This window comes from Limanda limanda, chromosome 11, assembly GCF_963576545.1.
Source record: "Limanda limanda chromosome 11, fLimLim1.1, whole genome shotgun sequence".
Classification (NCBI taxonomy): domain Eukaryota; kingdom Metazoa; phylum Chordata; class Actinopteri; order Pleuronectiformes; family Pleuronectidae; genus Limanda; species Limanda limanda.
This window is the reverse complement of record NC_083646.1, coordinates 4,754,049-4,775,804: the sequence shown is the minus strand read 5'-3', so window position 1 is coordinate 4,775,804 and position 21,756 is coordinate 4,754,049. Positions and strand designations below refer to the sequence as shown.

Sequence of the window (21,756 nt, the reverse complement as noted above, 5' to 3'; positions counted from 1 at the left end):
TTTCTGTGACGTTTTTTCTCAGAACTTCAAGTCTCTGATTAGGTTTCATTTCCTTTTATTAAAAACACAAACACTGAGATCAAAGTTCAGCCGACAAATAACTGACAGCTATTAATATTTAGCTTTCAAGAGAAAGTTTCAAGTGTCGGCTTTCGGCAAATAAGACAAAAAGATGAAGGAGCCATTTTTACATCATGTCGTCACCTCCTCACCTCATCAGCACGAGAGCGGTGTGTTTTCACTTCCTGTCTGATGAACCAATGAGCTCACGGTAAAGTCAGATTAAGCTGGAGGCGCTGACACGGGCGTTTCCCACAATTCCTGCTGGAACTGAGGTAATTAGGAAATGACGAGAGGGTTATTACTTAATTTACAGTTTAAGGCCTGACAAAGTTTAATTAGACACCGATTGGCATAACATAACCAGGAGTCAGGTGGTGCAAGATTGTAAAGGTCATCAATAACATCTTCAAAAATTAAAAGCAGCTAGTGCAAAGTCACTTAAACTGACTAATTATGATCAATTGCACTGGTGTTCCATTGATTGTGATCTAATTCTAATGGTCCACTAATCATTTCAGTGCTCGAAACCATCAGGAACAATCTGAATCCTGTTTATTTCCCCACTAGATGGCAGTGCTGCTACAAGTGGAGCTGCCCATCACCTCTCTAATAACCTGTGACTTTTATGACTCCACACATGAAAATATAGAATTATGATTCCATGGAGGCAGTGACCTTTACATCAATCAGTCCGGAGATGTTGAACATCTCATCACCGTTGTCCCGATGGCCCTCCACGCGGAGCTGGAAAGAGCTGAGCACGCCACCCGGGCAGTACTGAGGTAGAGACCAGTCACCCTAGCTGGAGACGAGAGCAGGAAAGACAGCAGAGTGACTCAAATCTGATTAAGAGCCAAGGTTCGGTTTTGAAACACAAAGTCGAGACATCTGGGTCACATGAGTTTTTATACATTTCCCAACTAATCCCTGTGAATTTAATTGGTTCTATTTCGAGTTTTCTTATCATCTGATAAGTTATCATCATTTCTCGGAACATCTTTGTAAATCACTTCTCTTTTTTTATGATCATTATTATCAACACCAATGTTTGGTTTTATATTATTAGGGCCCGAGCACCTCCGGTGGGAGGCCCTATTGAAATTGTAAGGATTATTCTGAGCGTAGTGAATGGGCTTTTTGAGGGCTTTCCCATGCTTAAAAATGTTTTAAATTTTGCAGTAAGGTAGAAATGTGTGAAAATGTACGTATACTGGAGTATTTGGAAATAGGCGTGGCAAAATAGCTCAACAGCGCCGCCTACGGATAAGCCCCTCATTTAGCATTCACCGATCCTCACGAAAAAAAAAAAGCTTGTGTATCATGACCAGACGCACAAAAAAGTCTCTCAGTGCATTATGAAAAACGGAACAGGAAGCCCGCCATTTTGGATTTAGTGGCCATTTTGGCCATATTCCACGTTTTTACTTTGATGTATTTGTCGTAGAGCTTTCATCGGATCAACTTAAAATTTAGACGAGTGTCATCACAACAATATGGAGATCTAAAGTTATCAAAATAATCAACTTTTCGTCAGAGCGTGTGACCGTGGCGTTGCGTCAAAGTGTGATTAAACGCCATCAAAACACGGGCGTCTGTATCTCGAACATATTTGGTCCAATCAAGTCCAAACTAGACACATAAGACAAGAGTCTCGACCTGATGACATCGACACAGAAATTGTGACTTAAAATCACAGCGCCCCCTGGTGGCAGCAGAAAATGTCTTGGTACGTCTTAGACTTGGATATACCTCCTCATCCACTTTGCGCAACCATGTCAAACTATGTCTAATGGGTCTCAAGACATTGATAATGAATATATAAAATTACTGGGACTTTTCGTCAAACGCCATATTAATGGCGTGGCATCAAAGTTTATCAACTTGCCATGACACGAAATTACTATAACTTCCGTGTTCATTGGTCCATCTCCCTCAAACTACATGTGTGTATCAACAGCCCCCCCCGAAGACTGTCAGATGGGTTTAAGGAATGGGCGTGGCAAAATAACTGACTAGCGCCCCCTAAAGGGCAGCCCCGGCACTACGATTGGCCTACTTCTACAAAAATCAACGGGGACATGTCTCTTTTCATGACAAAGAAATAAGTCTCTTGGATAGATATGCTAGAGTAAACAGGAAGCCCGCCATTTTGGATTTGGTGGCCATTTTGGCCATTTTCCGCATATATACTTTTCGTAGGGCTTTCATCAGATCAACTTAGAATTTAGATGAGTGTCTTCACAACAAGATGGAGATCTAAAGTTATTTGAATTTTAACATTTCGTCATACCATGTGACCATGGCCTGGCGTCAAAGTTTGATACACGCCATCAAAACACGAGCTTCTGTATCTCAGGCATAATTGGTTCAATCAAGTCCAAACTAGGCATGTAAGACAAGAGTCACGACCTGATGACATCTACAGAGACACCATGGCTTAAAATCACAGCGCCGCCTGCTGGCTACAGGAAGTGAAGCATTTATCCTTGACACATAGCGCAAACGCATGCAACGCGGAGACCAGCGCTTGGTTATCGAACGCTCTCTCTTCCCAGACCGCAACAGACTTGGAACCGCGCGTGTGCTCGGGCCTGTTAGTGCTACAACGTAGCCGTAGTTTTATTTTATTAGATGGATTTTGTAATTCATATACATACAAATACAAATCGCTATGAGTTAAGAAAAGTATTATAACAACAAACTGCAGATTTGATGATTAAAATACACACAGTGTATAATTGATCTTCAAAGCGATAACAAATTTATATAATGGATTTATTTGTTGTCCAGTTTATGAAAGGTGCCTGATTGGAGACTGGTACCAGTACAGAACACTTACTAGCCAGTGTGAGACTCCACAGAGTCAAAGTTAAGTTAAGCTCCGGTCCCGGACATTGCTGCAGATGAGGCGGATGCCGTTCATGGCCGTGTTGTCGCCATCGCCCTGTTTGGACTCCACCTGAGGAAACTAAAGGTTTTATTTGTTTAATTGCGGAACCCTCAACAAGCACACGTGATGTCACAGGTCACAGCAGGTGAAGAGCAGCTTAGTATCCTGTTCAAAAGGAAGTAAATGCATCTCTGGTTGTTGTAAATTGTTCTCTGTACATAATAAGGATTCTCATGATCATACATCAGGAACCAGTTAATCCTCATGACTCCAAACACAGTTTCCCAGTATAAATGTTCTCTGAGCTGCAGGACAATAAAACAAACTTTTACCTTTTTTCATTTACTTATTTCATTGATTTTTGTCCCATTATGTTGGAATAATACAAATGAAGTTGTCTCTTCACAGTCAGTTTGAGTCAGAGGGACAATTCCATTACTCAATGTGACTTTGTGAAACAACGTGAGGAATGAAAAGCTGCACGGTCAAAACTCTGATGTATTTATATTTTAAAAGTTTCCTATTTTACCTTCAGGACAGGCATGTGCACAGACATTTTGGGGGGCAGGTGCTCAAACCAAAAAAAAAGGGAACCCATCGCCAAATTATTTATCAAATTAAAAATAATAATAATAAATCAAATAAACTTACTGATTCTCCCTCATTTGTTTTACTAGTTGATGGCCTGATCCAATATAAAAGAGAGATGCTACCCTGAGTTGCTTGCTGCAGTTCCCTGTCCTTCTGCTTTTGGAGTCTGTCTTTTCTTGGCATTATGAGCAAATTTTGTAAATGAGATAAATCGATGTTGTGCATAATAATTAAGAGTGACTAACATAATCTCTATAAAGCTGACAACACAGTACACACACATTTTTGTTTACTGTTTTCTGAAGTATAAGCAGCATTACACTGATAATATACCACAATATACCTCACCAGACTGCCATGTAGCTCCACTTAAGACCTACCTTTCATTTCAATAATTACGATTTTAAATTAAACAAAACAAGTCAATCAATCAATCAAGTTTTATTTGTATAGCCCACATTCACATATAACAATTCGTCTCATGGGGCTTTAGTGAACTTGTCTAATTTGTAGAACAGTACAACTGCCTTGAAATGATCTGCCTGTCCGCCTGCCTGCCTGTCTGTCTGTGTCCGTGACTTTTTTGTTAGTTTATTTTTTAGGAAACGTCGGACCAGTTGCGACGTAATGTTTTCAGCGCTAATGTTGTGGTTCATTTATCACCAAACACCTTCCGGGGATTGCACACACAGCGTCATTACCTGTTTGTCTGATGCTGCGGGTCATAGGAGAAGTGTTTGCAGCCGTTTGGCCCTCAGCGCTGCATGAGGAGGAGGGGGGGGGGGCTTGTGAGCGCCGCAGAGCATGTCGGGGCGAAATTCTCACAAAAAATCAAATAAATGCCCCGTCAGACATCAAAACACATTGGGGGGAAATTGATGACAGAGAGAGTAATTTTCATTCTTAAATATTGATGAATGAAGAAAAAATTGGACTCCAGCAGAAGGGGCACTTTTCTCCTCCAGGGCAAAAGGGCAGGTGCTTGAGCACCACTAGGGGTCTATCTGTGCACGTGCCTGCTTCAGGATAAGATAAACAAAAGTCACAAAAATGATAAAAACACAAACAAAACTTCAGTTCTACCTTTAAGGTCAAAATTTGTTGAATAATAAAATCAATAATTATATATATATATATATGTCATGATTTGGCAAAAGTCATTTAAATTTAAATGTATAATGTAGAGTACATGAATTATGGACAAGCAGAATGTCTAATGAGATAAAGGCCTTCAGCTTTTCAGCCAGTGTACTTCCTGGAAAGCAAAAGTTGTGTGTGTCCAGAGAATTAGCTCCACCATGTAAGATAGCTAATGTTATGTAAAGTTATTTAACTCGCCAACCAATTTGACTTGACTGCGTTACACTGATTCTTATTCTGCAGAAACAGATTTACTAATATGATGATAGATGAAGCCATAGGTTTTGTTGTTTCAAGGTTACTTACCTCCAGTTCATGGTAAAGTTTGCGACCACCCGGAGCAGCTGCAGCGCTAGCCTGTTAGCACTGGCGGCTAGCATGTCGCGGCTAACCGATTAGCATCTTGCGGTTAGCCTAGCGCCGTAGCCTAAGCTAACCATAGTCGCATAGTTCTTTAAGGATTTTACAGAGGCGGGTATATCAAAAACGATATGTTCATGTATTCTACATTATACAAAAAAGACATGATTAAAATATTGAAGGCCAGCCAGTCATAAATTACACCAGGGGCGCACAGATAAAGCCAATAGCTAGTGCAACAACACTACAAATATTGTACTCGTTGCATAGCACACCCATTAAGGAAGAAAAATACGGCAACTTGTCAACAAGTGAGGAATACTGGTGAAAATCCAAGTGTTGTATTGTCAACTTTAGCGAATGGTTTGTATGTAATTTTGTAAGTTAGCTAACGCTAGCTAGCCAGTGACATGTGACGCTCCTTGTTATTGCCATTCAGTCGAAACATCAGGCTATCTTTAGCAAAACATGCAAGTTCAGCTGTACCGCAATTTGCGTCATTTTCATTGTGTCATGAAATTGAAATTTGAGAAATTATAACAAGGTTGGTTTTGGTGTATTAATTAGACATGATTCAACTAATCAAGAGCTATGCATCTTGGAATGAAAAGAGTTTGTCAGGCTGTCCAAATTCACCAAAATGCTTAATAACTACATAGTAGCTCCATTTAACAAATAATGATAATACATTCTTTTATTATATCATTTTAGATTCACTTTTAAAATATCTGGCACCACCTGCTGCATCAATTGACGAGGAACAGCCAAGCACCTCAGTTGTGCCAGCATCCTCAGGTGAGTGCGATGTTTCAACAGATTTTCCTGATGATAAATAATTTAATGTAAAAGTGACAATATGTCGTGCCATTTCTAATCCAGCCAATATATTGCTCTTGTGTGTTCTCTCTATATGTATAAGCCCAGAACCACTGCAAGGAACTTCAGACACGCGTGTTGTATCTCTTTCTGATTGAACCACTGATTCCACACATACACTCTTCTTAGGTGTGTGCCTCATGAATGTAAAGATTGTTAGCATATACTTCATTGTCCTTATGTTAAATTTATCTCAGTTGGCTCAAGGATGTTCTCTTTAAAACAATATGAGGATACGCTTTACATGAATTAATCTACATGAACCATTCATAATGCAGTCATACAGTAACATTACATTGTAATTACATATCTCATTTGGAAACATTTATTAAATACTGTAATATGTATGTGTATATACTGTATATACATATATATGGAGCCAACCATGTGCTCCATACTGTACCAGCGTAATTTACAGCTGTTTTAAAACTACAACAATTATGTGAGATGAGAAATAGTGCTTTTCGCGTGCCCTCCAGATGCAGCAAGCAAACAGACGCTCCACCATCAACCGATCCTGCTGACTGGCCTGCACATCTCACAAACACAATAAGGACAGAGTTTGTTCGGAGAGGACCAAATCAGGTACACCTGATTTCATTTTTCCATGGAGAGATGAAGGGAGAAGTTGCCACCACCAGTACTTCAGCAGGACCTTAATAAATGGAGAAAGGATAAAAAAAAGTTGGTTGACATATTCAAAAAAGAAAACAGTCTTTTTTGTTTTTGTTTTCAACTTTTCTCCCCAAAATAATTTTTTTTAACACATGGAGGACTGTCTGATTGGAAAAATGCAAGTGCTGCTCTAAACAGCCACGAAAACAGTCCGGAACACCTGAACAATTTGGCGTCATGGAAAGAATTGGCAGTTCGAATAAAACAAGGTACAACCATGGACAAACAAGAGCAGGCCCTCTTAGAGGCAGAGCAGAGTCGGTGGAGAGCAGTGCTGACAGGACTGGTTGCTATTGTACAGTTGCTGGCTGTGCAAAATATGGCATTTAGAGGAAACACAGAAATACTCCACTCTCCTTCAAATGGAAACATTTTGAAAGAGGTTGAGCTTATGGCACAGTTTGGCTCAGTGATGAAAGACCACATCCACAAGATTAAATGTGAACCATCACACCACAGGTTCTTGGGCAAAACCATCCAGAATGAGTTGATTGAATGCATCAGTGGAAAGATTCTCTCAACAATGGTGCAAGAAATAAAGAAATGCAAATACTTTTCTCGCGCAATTCTCCAGCGCGCAGGCGCCTGGCTGTTCTCACGGGAAGCGCATTTCTCAGCGCCGGTCAGCCCGCGATTCTGCTTTCTCCGCTTGTTGTATTTAACCGTGAACGCACCTCGCCTCGCAACCTCAGCCTGAACCATTATTAACCCCGCTGCGTCACTTCCTTCTATCACTGTTTAATCTATTTTCATCGGACCATTGTTCAAAACCGGCAAATCTGACGTGAAAAGATTTTTATTATAGACGGATGTTTCAAAACGGTAACTTAACACAAACTAGGGTTATGGCGAAGTGCTCTATTCTAACTAGTCCTGTTTGATTGCTGTGGTAACAGTGATTTCAGGTGGTAGAGAAGTCGTTATGCGCAGATTGCTAGTAGGATCTCGACTTTAGTCATCTTTCACTTTAAGCGCATGCTCCATGACGTCTTTACAGCGATTTCAACCACTCCGCTCCAGCGTTTCCGTGTTTTCCTGAAAGGGCTTCGTGTAGACGAGATAAACATAAGTACCGGATCCAAAAATGTTTCCGGATTCCGGCAATCCAGGTTACTTATGGAAGTCAGTAAATACATACATTACATACATACATATATACATGCATGCATAAATAAATAGATAGCCAGATAGATAGATAGATAAATTACAGTTCATATAGAATGAATAGGGGATTATTTCAGTTTTCTTTTTGGTTTTAGGCAGTGGTGGGAAGTAACAAAGTAGAAATACTTTGTTACTGTACTTAAGTAGATTTTTCACATATCTGTACTTTACTTGAGTATTTATTTTCCTGACGACTTTTAACTTTTACTCGCTACATTTGAGCACAAATAGCTGTACTTTCTACTTCTTACATTCTCAAAACTGGCTCGTTACTTGAGCAGCGGAGGTTGGCGGAACGTGCACCTTTACGCACGGCGCACCTCTCTCTCGCCTTCTCGCTCCTGCAGGAGCTCGGTTCAGTCTTTATTTTTAGGGCCCAGGCACTGACAGACATGTGGCCCTATTGAAATTGTAAGGATTATTATTCAGGCAAATGAATTGGCTTTTTGAGGGCTTTTATAAGGTGACTTTACATAATTTTTTGAAGGTATTCCTTTTTCGATTCACATTCGTTTTCCCTTTCCTGCTTCGTGTCAACATCTGCACATAAATACATAGCTCGAAGCAGCAAGTGGTTAACTTTTCTTAAAGACAATATTGGAAAAAGTTGGTTTAAACAAAAACTGTTGGCAAATAGACTATCATTGGTTGGCCGTGTCTACTTAGTCTTACACGTCCACGTAAACAAAACAAACAGATTTAAAACAAGTCGAGATGGAAAAACAAACAACACAACCAATTATATAAGCAAACGCAAAAACAACTTTCAGCCAACACAACCAAAAACAAACACTGTGTCTTGGACTACTACTACTGCATATTCACGCACACAATTCATTTTTTTAATGGACCTCCCAAATGGAACCCTGGGTAATCAGGCCCAGTTTTCCACTCACTATAATGCCAATAGAATTTTTTGCAAAGATATTATATATATATATATTGCCAATTTTAATCCTTAGACGCCCTTTGTGCTGACTCAACACAACTTAGAAGCTGTTGAGTCTTGTGTATGTATTGTACAAACTGGCTAATGTGTACAACTTCAAGCACGGTTGTGTCTTAACTTTGCCGTCCCTACAGGCAAGATACCCTACAGGTGTATTGTCACCCTGCTGGAAACAAATGCAAACACAACCCCAGGCCCATTCAGTTAAGATAGTCTCATGATAAATAAACAGGCTTACATGTAGATGCATGGACAAGCTGGCGGGCAGTTATACAGGCAGGTAAACATCCAGGCAGTTAAAATGCAAAATACAGCTAATAGACACAAAAGGTTCATTTGGTCTATTAGTGTTCTTAGGTAGAATCAAGAGGCACTTGTTTATTCTGTTGTGTTGATTCTTTGTTGTCGCTAGAAGTTCAGATGCACTTGTCCAATACTATTTTAACCTCAGCATCTCGGGTTCAAAATTTGTAAAATTATACATTATATATATAGTGTTGTTATAATTTTTTAGTCAGTTGAAATAAAATTTGGTACTCGTACTTTTACTTTTGATACTTAAGTAAATTTCAACACCAGATGATTTTGATACTTAAGTACATTTAATATGAGCAACTCTAAGACTTTAACTCAAGTCATTTTCTGACGGGTGACTTTTACTTTAACCGGAGTCACTTTCAAGTAAGATATCTGTACTTTTACTCAAGTATGGCTTTCAAGTACTTTATACACCACTGTTTTTAAGAATGTTATGTCGCATACGTAGACAGCAGTCTGAGCATCACAGAATAGCCTGTCAGCGCCGAAATCCAATGTACAGTTCAAAATCATTAAAAGAAACACATTAACATCATGATTCCTTTAAGTTTTTGTGTCCGTGTTTGTCTCCCCCCCCCCCCCCAAAAGCTGTAAACCTAGGGGAAACACTGAAAGTTATTTCACTCACCAACCCATTTGACTTGACTGCGTTACACTGATTCTTATTCTGCAGAAACAGATTTACTAATATGATGATAGATGAAGCCATAGGTTTTGTTGTTTCAAGGTTACTTACCTCCAGTTCATGGTAAAGTTTGCGACCATCCGGAGCAGCTGCAGCGCTAGCCTGTTAGCACTGGCGGGTAGCATGTCGCGGCTAACCGGTTAGCATCTCGTGGTTAGCCTAGCGCCGTAGCCTAAGCTAACCAGGAAACGTTGCAGTCGCTGAGCTGTGAGTCTTCACTCACGCTCCTCGTCCTTGCCCATTGATTGGTTAGCGAGGAACTAGGAGGCGTAAGCACCGGCAAGATGGCGCCGGGGGAACGCCTCCTACGAGCCTCATTCTCACCCTGTAGAAACCAATGGGTGACGTTATGGAACCTCTGTCTATTTATATATACAGTCTATGGTGCCAAGGAGAAAGGTAAATTCTTAAATCCTGTTCTTAGCCAAGAATGAATCCCAAATAAGAACACTTTCATGAATGCCAGAATTGCCCCGGGCACTTTAGTGGAGTAAAGAAGAAAAGATGTACCATTGTCATTGAAAGCCTTCCTACTCCCTGTCGCATAGTTCTTTAAGGATTTTACAGAGGCGGGTATATCAAAAATGATATGTTAATTTATTCTTCATTATACAAAAAAGACATGATCATCAATCAAGCAATCAATCAATCAATCAAGTTTTATTTGTATAGCCCACATTCACAAATAACAATTCGTCTCATGGGGCTTTAACATTGTGTGACATCCTCTGTCCTTAACCCTCAACAAGAGTAAGGAAAAACTACTAAAAACCCTTTTCACAGGAAAAAATATGTAGAAACCTCAGAGAGAGCCACATGTGAGGGATCCCTCTCTCAGGACGGACAGAAGTGCAATAGATGTCAGGTGTAAGAAAACATCATCAGGATTTTTAGCAGCATCCATGAGGCTAAACATTTTTCAATACTATGTGTCAGGCAGTCCCGCTGCAATCACAGTCTCTGGCCAGCAGCCAGCAAGACCACGATCCAGCATCAGGATGAGATCCACTGTAATCCACAGTCATTGGCCGCCAGTTAGAATCCATTATCAGCTGCCGCTGATCCTCCATTACAACGACGATCAGCTGGCATGATACAGAATCCACCGAACTGGATCCCCCATTGCGACCTCCGACACGCGATCCACAATCATAATCCATGGTGCGGCCACAGCTGTGGCCCTGCATCCGCGGGCGCTAAGGCACAGAAACTCCGGGAAAAGGGGTCAAGTTAGTAACATGTACTGATCAGATAAGAATTATCTTGATGTGATAAATATGGAGAAAAAGGAAGGAGAAGCAGGAAAGAGAAGCTCCGTGTGTCTTGTGTCATAAATTCCCTGTGCGTCTTAGCATCATCAGGGGTTTTTGCCATTTAATCAAATTTGGAACATCGCACTAATTAGCTCTAACTATAAGCTATATAAAACAGGAAGGTTTTGAGTCTACTTTTAAACGAACAGAGCGTGTCTGCTTCCCAAACTGAAAGTGAGAGATTATTCCACAGCAGTGGGGCTTGATGGCTAAAAGCTCTGGCTCCTACTCTACTTTTAGAGACTTTAGGGACAACAAGTAAACCTGAGTTCTGGGATCGGAGTGCTCTAGTAGGTTGATATGGTACTAACATCTCTTTAAGGTAAAGAGGTGCCATATCATTACGGGCCTTGAAGGTGAGGAGGAGAATTTTAAATTCGATTCTAGATTTAACAGGAAGCCAGTGTAGCGATGCTAATACTGGAGAAATGTGCTCTCTTTTCTTAGTTCTCGTCAGGACACGTGCTGCGGCATTTTGGACCAGCTGCAGAGTCTTTAACGACTTGCTGCTGGAGCCTGATAATAATGAATTACAATAGTCCAGTCTCGATGTAACAAAGGCGTGGACTAGTTTTTCTGCATCTTTTTGCGAAAGGACATGTCTGATTTTTGAGATATTACGCAAGTGGAAAAACGCAGTCCTAGAAATTACTTTTAAGTGACTATTAAAGGACAAATCAGGATTGAAGATCACTCCCAAGTTCCTGACTGTGTCATTGGAAGCAAGGGCAATGTCATCTAGCGCAGCTATATCATTAGATAATGTATCTCTAAGGTGTTTAGGGCCGAGTATTATAACCTCTGTTTTATCTGAGTTTAATAAGAGAAAATTGCGGATCATCCAGGTTTTTATGTCCTTGAGACATGCTCGAAGTTTAGTTAATTGATTACTTTGATCAGGTTTTATTGACAAATATAACTGGGTGTCATCCGCATAACAGTGAAAATTTACCGAGTGTGTCCTGATAATGTTTCCTAGTGGAAGCATATATAATGAGAATAAAATTGGGCCGAGCACAGACCCCTGTGGGACACCATGGTTAACTTTGGTGCGCACCGATGACTCATCATTGATTTGAACGAATTGGGAGCGATCAGCAAAATAAGATTTAAACCAGTTTAAGGCCGTTCCTTTAATGTTAATTAACTGTTTTAGTCTCTCTAATAAAATTTGATGGTCAATTGTGTCGAATGCTGCACTGAGATCTAACAGAACGAGGACAGACACAAGTCCCTGATCTGAAGCTATTAGAAGGTCATTAGTGACTTTTGCCAGGGCTGTCTCTGTGCTATGATTGGTTCTAAACCCAGACTGAAAGTCTTCATATATATTATTTTCCTGGAGAAACTCACACAGCTGATTGGCTACAACTTTTTCTAAGATTTTAGATAGGAAGGGGAGATTAGATATTGCCCTGTAATTTGCTAAAACCTCTGGGTCTAGGGTGGGTTTTTTGAGTAGGGGTTTGATTACAGCTATTTTAAAAGACTGTGGTACATAACCTGATGATAATGACAGATTGATTGTGTTAAGTAACGAATTATCTATTAGGGGCAGAATTTCTTTAAGTAATTTAGTTGGAATCGGATCTAAAATACAGGTTGTTGGTTTAGAACCTGAGACTATTTTGGTAAACTGATCACGGGTCATCAGAGAGAAGCTGTCTAAATAATGGGAAGGATTCTCAGCCGTTTCTGAGATCTCTATTGTTGGGAGGGTATTAGTGCCAATTGAGGGCAGGAGATGATTGATTTTATTTCTAATAGTTAGAATTTTATCATTAAAAAAGGTCATAAAGATATTGCTATTTAGGGATCGAGGAATACTGGGTTCGGTGGAGGTGTGACTCTCTGTCAGCCTGGCTACAGTGCTGAAGAGAAACCTGGGGTTGTTTTTATTCTCTTCTATTAGTTTTGAATAATAGGCAGCTCTTGCTTTGTGGAGAGCCTTTTTATATTCTGTAACACTACTCTTCCAGTCTAGGAGATTTCAACACTGTTGCTGGAGCGCCACTTCCTTTCTAGTTTTCTTGATATTTGTTTCAACTCATGTGTCTTGGAATTATACCACGGAGCTAATTTACTATGTTTTACACATTTCTTTTTTAGAGGCGCTATTGAGTCTAATGTTAATCGTAATGAGTCTGCAGAGCTTTCTACGAGGTGGTCAATCTCAATAGAGCTCGGGTTTTTAAAGAATTTGTTGTTTATGTCGACGGATAATACGGGTTTAAATGTAATCGGAATTATTTCCTTAAATTTAGCTACAGCACTATCAGGTAGACATCTAGAAAATGAGTTTTTTATTAGGGGCATATATTCAGATAGTGAAAAATCGAAGGTTATTAAATTATGGTCTGATAGTACTGGATTGCGCGGAAGTACTGTTAAATGTTCAATTTTGACACCGTATGATAACACAAGGTCAAGTGTGTGGTTACAACAATGAGTAGGTTGATGCACACACTGACTAAAACCAATTGAGTCTAGTATTGAAATAAATGCTACGCTCAGGCTATCTTTATTATTGTCAACATGAATATTAAAGTCACCAACAATAATAATTTTATCTGTCTTTAGGACTAGGTTTGATAAAAACTCAGGGAATTCTGTTAGAAATTCAGTATAAGCCCCAGGAGCACGATAAACTACAGAAAATACGATTGGCTGTTGGTGTTTCCTGGATTGACGTGGAAGATTAAGAACAAGACATTCAAATGAGTTGTAGCTAAATTTAGGTTTAGGATTAATTGATAGACTGGAGTTAAAAATAGCAGCAACTCCACTTCCTCGCCCGAGTTCCCTGGGAACGTGTGAATTTATATGACTGGGGGGAGTAGATTCATTTAAACTGACATATTCATCAGGATGCAGCCACGTCTCAGTAAGGGACAATAAATCTATATTGTAGTCTGAGACTAGTTCATTAACTAAAATAGCCTTTGAGGACAGTGATCTAATGTTTAAAAGACCACATTTGAAAGTCTTAGTTTCCTGTGTTGTTCCAGAGGTTGTGTTAATTTGTATAAGATTATTGTGAGTTCTCGCTCTGTTATTGTTTAATTTAAATAATTGAATCGGACGGTAGACAGAGACAGTCTCTATGCGGTTGGGTGACTGATCCAGAGGGAGCGCAGAGAAGTGTTTAGCACTGCAGCTCTGCTTCCTGGTCCCAACTCTGGGTTGTCATGTGATAGACTTAGTAATATTCTTAGATAAGAGAGCTGCTCCATCCCAAGTGGGATGAACGCCATCTCTCCTAACAAGACCAGGTTTCCTCCAAAAAGTTTGCCAATTATCTATAAAGCCCACACCGTTTACAGGACACCACCTCGACAGCCAGCGGTTAAAAGACAACATGCGACTAAACATGTCATCACCTGTAGTGTTAGGGAGAGGGCCAGAGAAAATTACTGTGTCCGACATCGTTTTAGCAAAAGCACACACAGACTCAACATTAACTTTAGTGACCTCCGACATACGAAGCCGGGAGTCGTTGCTGCCGACGTGAATTACGATTTTACTGTATTTACGTTCAGTTTTAGCCAGCAGCTTCAATTTGGATTGGATGTCGCCGGCTCTGGCCCCCGGGATACAATTGACTATGGCCGCTGGTGTCGCTAATCTCACGTTTCTGAGAACCGAGTCGCCAATAACCAGAGTTTGATTCTCAGCGGGTGCGTCGCTGAGTGGAGAAAATCTATTTGAGACGTGAGCTGGTGGCTCTTTAATCGTGGGCTTTCTATGGGTGGTACTATGCCCCCTCCGGACCGTCACCCAGCCACCCTGGGCTCCCGGCTGCCCGGGGCAAGTCGAGGGACTGCTAGCTGAAGCTAAGCTAGGTGGCTTCGCTGCGGCTAGCACGGGCCGGCTAACTATAGCTAACGGGGGTTCTAAGCTGAGGAGCCGAGCTTCTAAGTTGCTAAGCCTCGCCTCCATGTCTACCAACATACTGCATTTATTACATTTACCACTACTGTTAATGGAGGCGGAGGAGTAAGTAAACATGAGACACTCGGAGCAGGAGAGAGCGGTGGAGCGAGAGGGAGAGAGAGAACACATCGCTGCTAAAACTATGAGTGTGAGATTTAAACAGAACACAGAATCACAAAGCACCAGAGAGGAGGGGCTGGTATGTGAGGGTCCTTAACTATATACCGGTGATTTTAGCCGTAGTAGAACAGAAAGACAGTTGTGTTTAGCGGAGGAGCTAATTCAGATAGCGACTACACCACCCGTGTCCCGTGGCAATAACAGGAAGTGACGAAATGACGCAGCACGCTTACCGTAAACACTGGAGAACAGGGGGGCCGACATGAGTAAAATATTGAAGGCCAGCCAGTCATAAATTACACCAGGGGCGCACAGATAAAGCCAATAGCTAGTGCAACAACACTGCAAATATTTTACTCGTTGCATAGCACACCCATTAAGGAAGAAAAATATGGCAACTTGTCAACAAGTGAGGAATACTGGTGAAAATCCAAGTGTTGTATTGTCAACTTTAGCGAATGGATTGTATGTAATTTTGTAAGTTAGCTAACGCTAGCTAGCCAGTGACGTGTGACGCTCCTTGTTATTGCCATTCAGTCGAAACATCAGGCTATCTTTAGCAAAACATTGCAATTTGCGTCATTTTCATTGTGTCATGAAATTGAAATTTGAGAAATTATAACAAGGTTGGTTTTGGTGTATTAATTAGACATGATTCAACTAATCAAGAGCTATGCATCTTGGAATGAAAAGAGTTTGTCAGGCTGTCCTTAATAACTACATAATAGCTACATTTAACAAATAATGATAATACATACTTTTGTTATATCATTTTAGATCCACTTTTAAAATATCTGGCACCACCTGCTGCATCAATTGACGAGGAACAGCCAAGCACCTCAGCTGTGCCAGCATCCTCAGGTGAGTGCGATGTTTCAACAGATTTTCCTGATGATAAATAATTTAATATAAAAGTGACAATATGTCGTGCCATTTCTAATCCAGCCAATATATTGCTCTTGTGTGTTCTCTCTATATGTATAAGCCCAGAACCACTGCAAGGAACTTCAGACACGCGTGTTGTATCTCTTTCTGATTGCACCACTGATTCCACAGATTCCACACATACACTCTTCTTAGGTGTGTGCCTCATGAATGTAAAGATTGTTAGCATATACTTCATTGTCCTTATGTTAAATTTATTTCAGTTGGCTCAAGGATGTTCTCTTTAAAACAATATGAGGATACGCTTTACATGAATTAATCTACATGAACCATTCATAATGCAGTCATACAGTAACATTACATTGTAATTACATATCTCATTTGGAAACATTTATTAAATACTGTAATATGTATGTGTATATACTGTATATACATATATATGGAGCCAACCATGTGCTCCATACTGTACCAGCGTAATTTACAGCTGTTTTAAAACTACAACAATTATGTGAGATGAGAAATAGTGCTTTTCGCGTGCCCTCCAGATGCAGCAAGCAAACAGACGCTCCACTATCAACCGATCCGGCTGACTGGCCTGCACATCTCACAAACACAATAAGGACAGAATTTGTTCGGAGAGGACCAAATCAGGTACACCTGATTTCATTTTTCCATGGAGAGATGATGGGAGAAGTTGCCACCACCAGTACTTCAGCAGGACCTTAATAAATGGAGAAAGGATAAAAAAAAAAATTGGTTGACATATTCAAAAAGAAAACAGTCTTTTTTGTTTTTGTTTTCAACTTTTCTCCCCAAAACAATTTTTTTTAACAAATGGAGAACTGTCTGATTGGAAAAATGCAAGTGCTGCTCTAAACAGCCACGAAAACAGTCCGGAACACCTGAACAATTTGGCGTCATGGAAAGAATTGGCAGTTCGAATAAAACAAGGTACAACCATGGACAAACAAGAGCAGGCCCTCTTAGAGGCAGAGCAGAGTCGGAGGAGAGCAGTGCTGACAGGACTGGTTGCTATTGTACAGTCGCTGGCTGTGAAAATATGGCATTTAGAGGAAACACAGAAATACTCCACTCTCCTTCAAATGGAAACATTTTGAAAGAAGTTGAGCTTATGGCACAGTTTGACCCAGTGATGAAAGACCACATCCACAAGATTAAATGTGAACCATCACACCACAGGTACTTGGGCAAAACCATCCAGAATGAGTTGATTGAATGCATCAGTGGAAAGATTCTCTCAACAATGGTGCAAGAAATAAAGAAATTCAAATACTTTCTCCTCATTTTAGATTGCACCCCGGATGTTAGCCACATTGAACAGCTGTCAGTAGTGATATGAATTTTGACATTGGAAGAAGAGCCCCAGGTTAAAGAGCACTTCATGGAATTCCTAGTAGCAGAGGAGTCCACTGGTGAAAGTTTGTCTGCCCTGATTTTGAAGAGGGTGGAGGAGTTGGAGATTGCCTTTGATGACTGCAGAGGACAGTCGTATGACAACGGGGCAAATATGAGAGGAAAGAACAAGTGAGTACAGGCCAGGCTACTGCAACTGAACCCAAGAGGTTTGTTTGTGCCGTGTGGGGCACATATACTCAATTTGGTCAATTCTGATGCTGCCAAACGCTCCAAAGATGCCATATTATTTGTTAGTATTGTGCAGAAGCTATACTGCTTGTTTTCTGCCTCTACACAGAGATGGGCCATCCTCAAGAAAAATGTCAACCTTTCGCTCAAAATGTGGTCAGAAACCAGATGGGAGAGCAGAGTGAAAGCTGTGGGACCTCTGCGATATGAAGCCACAGCTGTAAGAGAGGCACTGCTTGAGGTTAGAATCCAGGCCAAAGACCCAATCATCAGGATTGAAGCCCAGTCTCTGGCAGAAGAAGTGGGGTCATTCTGCTTTTCACTGTGCACAGTGGTCTGGTATGATGTGTTGATTCAAATTCAGCAGGTGAGCAATGCTGTCCCAAACAATGCAAGTGGATGTAGCAGTAAGTACTGAAAAAGACTGAAAAAGCTCTTGAGTCCTACAGAGCCACAGGCTTTGTGGCTTCACAAACATCAGCCAAGGCCATATGTGAAGACATGAATGTGGACGCTGTCCTTGTGTAAAGAGGCTAAAGTCCACAAAGAGACACTTCTCAGTGAACTTGACTAAATACACTAGGGCCAGCCCTGTTTGTAAACACGGCGTAATACGAGTTGTCTGTTCCGCGATCAACACGTAAACTATAAAGAGCGCTTTGAGGCCGAACCCCCTCCAGAACTCGTTAGCTGGCTTTTCCCGGTGAAACCTTCCACTCACTGCTGTCGACATGGAGAGTCTGCTCCGTGCCTTGGCCGTGCTGGCCGTGTTGTTCGTGGGGTTGTTCCAGCACGGAGCTGTTGTGGACGGCCGGCCGTCCACATCTGTGCTGACTGTGCCAAACGGAGCGCCGTGGGGAACATGGAGGGGGCCCGAGATGTGTCCTTACCATTTCTTAGCTGTTGGCTTCAGTACCAGGGTAAAGACACTGATTTCTAACATTTTTCACAGTTATTTTTTATTTAACTTCAACCTACCGAGGTAAATAAAATAACTTTCCATTGCTTAGTCCAATACTAACTTTTGCTTTCCATGTAGTTCACTGGCTGAAAAGCTGAAGGCCTTTATCTCATTGGACATTCTGCTTGTTCATAATTCATGTATTCTACATTTTAAATTCTTCATCACTTATATATATATATATAATTGTTGATTTAGTTATTCAACAAATTTTGACCTCAAATGTAGAACTGAAGATTGTGTTTTTATCATTTTCATGACTTTTGTTTTTCTTAGCCTGAAGGTAAAATAGGAAACTTTTGATTGATCATAAGAATCCTTATTATGTACAGAGAACTATTTACAACAACCAGAGATGCATTTACTTCCTGTTGTACCAGATACTAAGCTGCTCTTCACCTGCTGTGACCTGTGACATCACGTGCGCTTGTTGCTGGTGCAGCAATTAAACAAAAGAAAAACTAGTTTAATCTGATCTGCTTCTGGGAACTGAACTCTGTTTCCTCAGGTGGAGGCCAAACAGGGCAGTGGCGACGACTCGGCCATGAACGGCATCCGCCTCATCTGCGGCAAAGACGAGCAACGGAGCCCCATCACCACTGTGGAGTCTCACACTGGCTAGTAAGTAAATGAAACCAAACATTGGTGCTGATAATAATGATCATAAAAAAGAGAAGTGATTTACAAAGATGTGACAGATTCCGAGAAATGATGATAACCAGTCAGATTATTAGAAAACTCGACATAGAACCAATAAAAATGTGCCTTTTCACACGCAGTAGTTGTGAAATATATAAAAACTCATGTGACCCAGATGTAAATTCACTTGATTTTCAGTTGTTGCATGTAACAAACATTATGTAAACTGCTCTGTCACATTATGGTTTTCTTACTTTAATTTCTTTAAACTACAGCTGTCCCTGTGTGGAGAGCTGGTATTTAGCAGCAGGGAATCTGAATTTATCAGTAGAAACTCTTTATTTCTTTGAGTCACTGAGGTGTTTTTTATCAATGTCTTATCAATGTCTTTCTTCAATTATTCAGCTGGTCAAATCGTCTGTCTCAGTGGAACCAACCTGTCGGTCCTGTGAAGGTTAAATAAGAATAAGATTTTAAAAAATGTGTTTTGGAAGCAGCAGGAAGCTGGAGACAGTTTCCACATCATGGAAATCAAAACATTCTTTCTCCAGGATTTTGAGTTCAGGGTTCAGATGTTGAAACGTCTCGACTTTGTGTTTCCAAACCAAACCTTGGCTCTTATTCAGATTTGATTCACTCTGCTGTGTTTCCTGCTCTTGTCTCCAGCTGGGGCGACTGGTCCAACGCTCAGTACTGCCCCAGTGGCGTGCTCACCGCTTTCCAGCTCCGCGTGGAGGGCCGTCAGGGTGGCGGTGACGACTCCGCCGTCAACAACATCAAGTTCCGCTGCAGCAGCGGGCACGTGCTGGAGGGCACCGGCCTGGACTGGGGGGAGTACGGCGAATGGAGCCAGGATTGTGTCAACGGAGGAATCTGCGGCATCATGACCAAGATAGAGGAAGAACAGGGGGAAGGGGACGACTCCGCCCTCAACGACGTGCTCTTCCGTTGCTGTGCCAGAGCCTAGCAGGTAATTAAATTAAGGCCCAGAAAGAGCTGAGAGACTCAAAGTAATTACCTCTGCCAATGTTATAAACCTTGTAAATGGAATCGAGATAAAAGCACAATTTGGTTTAACAGTTGAAAGATGTTTGTGACATTATTCAAATGTTGTTAGGTTCATAATCCTGTGACTCTGTTTCTGAATTTTTGCTTTATGTTCGTTTTATCGACAGCAATTTATAGGTTAGCAGCATGGTCCACTCACCTGTGATTGACTGGTGAGCAGCTTGGTCCGCCCCTCCTCCGTCACCCTGAATTAAACAATGATTAATAATAAAGTGCTCATTTGAATCGCTGCTGTTTCTGTGACGTTTTTTCTCAGAATTTCAAGTCTCTAATTAGGTTTTATTTCCTTTTATTAAAAACACAAACACTGAGATCTGAGATTTTAGCCGACAACTAACTGACAGTTATTAATATTTAGCTTTCAAGAGAAAGTTTCAAGTGTCAGCTTCGGCAAATAAGACAAAAAGATGAAGGAGCTATTTTTTACATCATCAGCACGAGAGCGGCGTGTTTTCACTTCCTGTCTGATGAACCAATGAGCTCACGGTAAAGTCAGATTAAGCTGTAGGCGCTGACACGGGCGTTTCCCACAATTCCTGCTGGAACTGAGGTAATTAGAAAATGACGAGAGGGTTATTAATTAATTTACAGTTTAAGGACTGACAAAGTTTGATAAGAAACCGATTGGCATAACATAACCAGGAGTCAGGTGGTGCAAGATTGTAAAGGTCATCAATAACATCTTCAAAAATTAAAAGCAGCTAGTGCAAAGTCACTTAAACTGACTAATTATGATCAATTGCACTGGCTTATATGTATATATGCTTATATGCACTGGCTTTTATGTATATAAGTAACAAAATCCATCTGATTAAAGTAAAGAAAATTATATAAAACTAAACATTGGTGCTGATAATAATGACCATAAAAAAGAGAAGTGATTTACAAAGATGTTACATATTCCGAGAAATTATGATAACCAGTCAGATTATAAGAAAACTCGACATTGAACCAATTAAATTCACAGGGATTATTATCTAATTCTAATGGTCCACTAATCATTTCAGTGCTCGAAACCATCAGGAACAATCTGAATCCTGTTTATTTCCCCACTAGATGGCAGTGCTGTAACAAGTGGAGCTGCCCATCACCTCTCTAAAAACCTCTGACTTTTATGACTCCACACATGAAAATACAGAATAATGATTTCATGGAGGCAGTGAACTCTACATGAATCAGTCCGGAGATGTTGAACATCTGATGCAACCCCGCAGCTCCAGCAGAGAAACGCCCTCTGGGCACAAAGGCCCGAGCTCTGCACCGACTCGACCTGGACACTGTACCACGTCCTGTGACAGCAGAGTTATCGATTGTTGAACAACAGATAATTTACTCAGTTTTGATAGTTAGTATAGAGCTGGAATAATTAGAGGATTAATTGATCATTGGATAAGAAGAAACTTAAGAAATTTTGTCACATTTGAAGAAAAATAAATGCGTCAATTCCTGTTTTTGTCTTCTCAGATATTGATTTGTTACTTTGCCACAGAGACACTAGAAAAACAGTAAAGTGAATATCTT

The 21,756-nt window shown here is 40.7% G+C and overlaps 1 protein-coding gene across 2 annotated transcripts; it reads left to right on the top strand.

Annotated features, from left to right (window-relative positions):
* Positions 1–398: 398 nt before the first annotated feature.
* LOC133013589 (vitelline membrane outer layer protein 1 homolog) lies at positions 399–20,464 on the top strand. Of its 2 annotated transcripts, XM_061080575.1 has the most exons (9): positions 399–845; positions 5,756–5,839; positions 5,969–6,049; positions 6,400–6,505; positions 15,855–15,938; positions 16,508–18,487; positions 19,037–19,149; positions 19,834–20,137; positions 20,343–20,464. In XM_061080575.1, the coding sequence occupies exons 6-8, from the start codon at positions 18,299–18,301 to the stop codon at positions 20,132–20,134; spliced, it is 603 nt and encodes a 200-aa protein (XP_060936558.1). In that variant the 5' UTR covers positions 399–845; positions 5,756–5,839; positions 5,969–6,049; positions 6,400–6,505; positions 15,855–15,938; positions 16,508–18,298; the 3' UTR covers positions 20,135–20,137; positions 20,343–20,464. The 2 variants fall into 2 exon arrangements, with proteins under 2 accessions (XP_060936558.1, XP_060936559.1); XM_061080576.1 differs by lacking the exons at positions 399–845; positions 5,756–5,839; positions 5,969–6,049; positions 6,400–6,505; positions 15,855–15,938 and adding an exon at positions 15,966–16,157.
* The last annotated feature ends 1,292 nt before the right edge of the window (positions 20,465–21,756 follow it).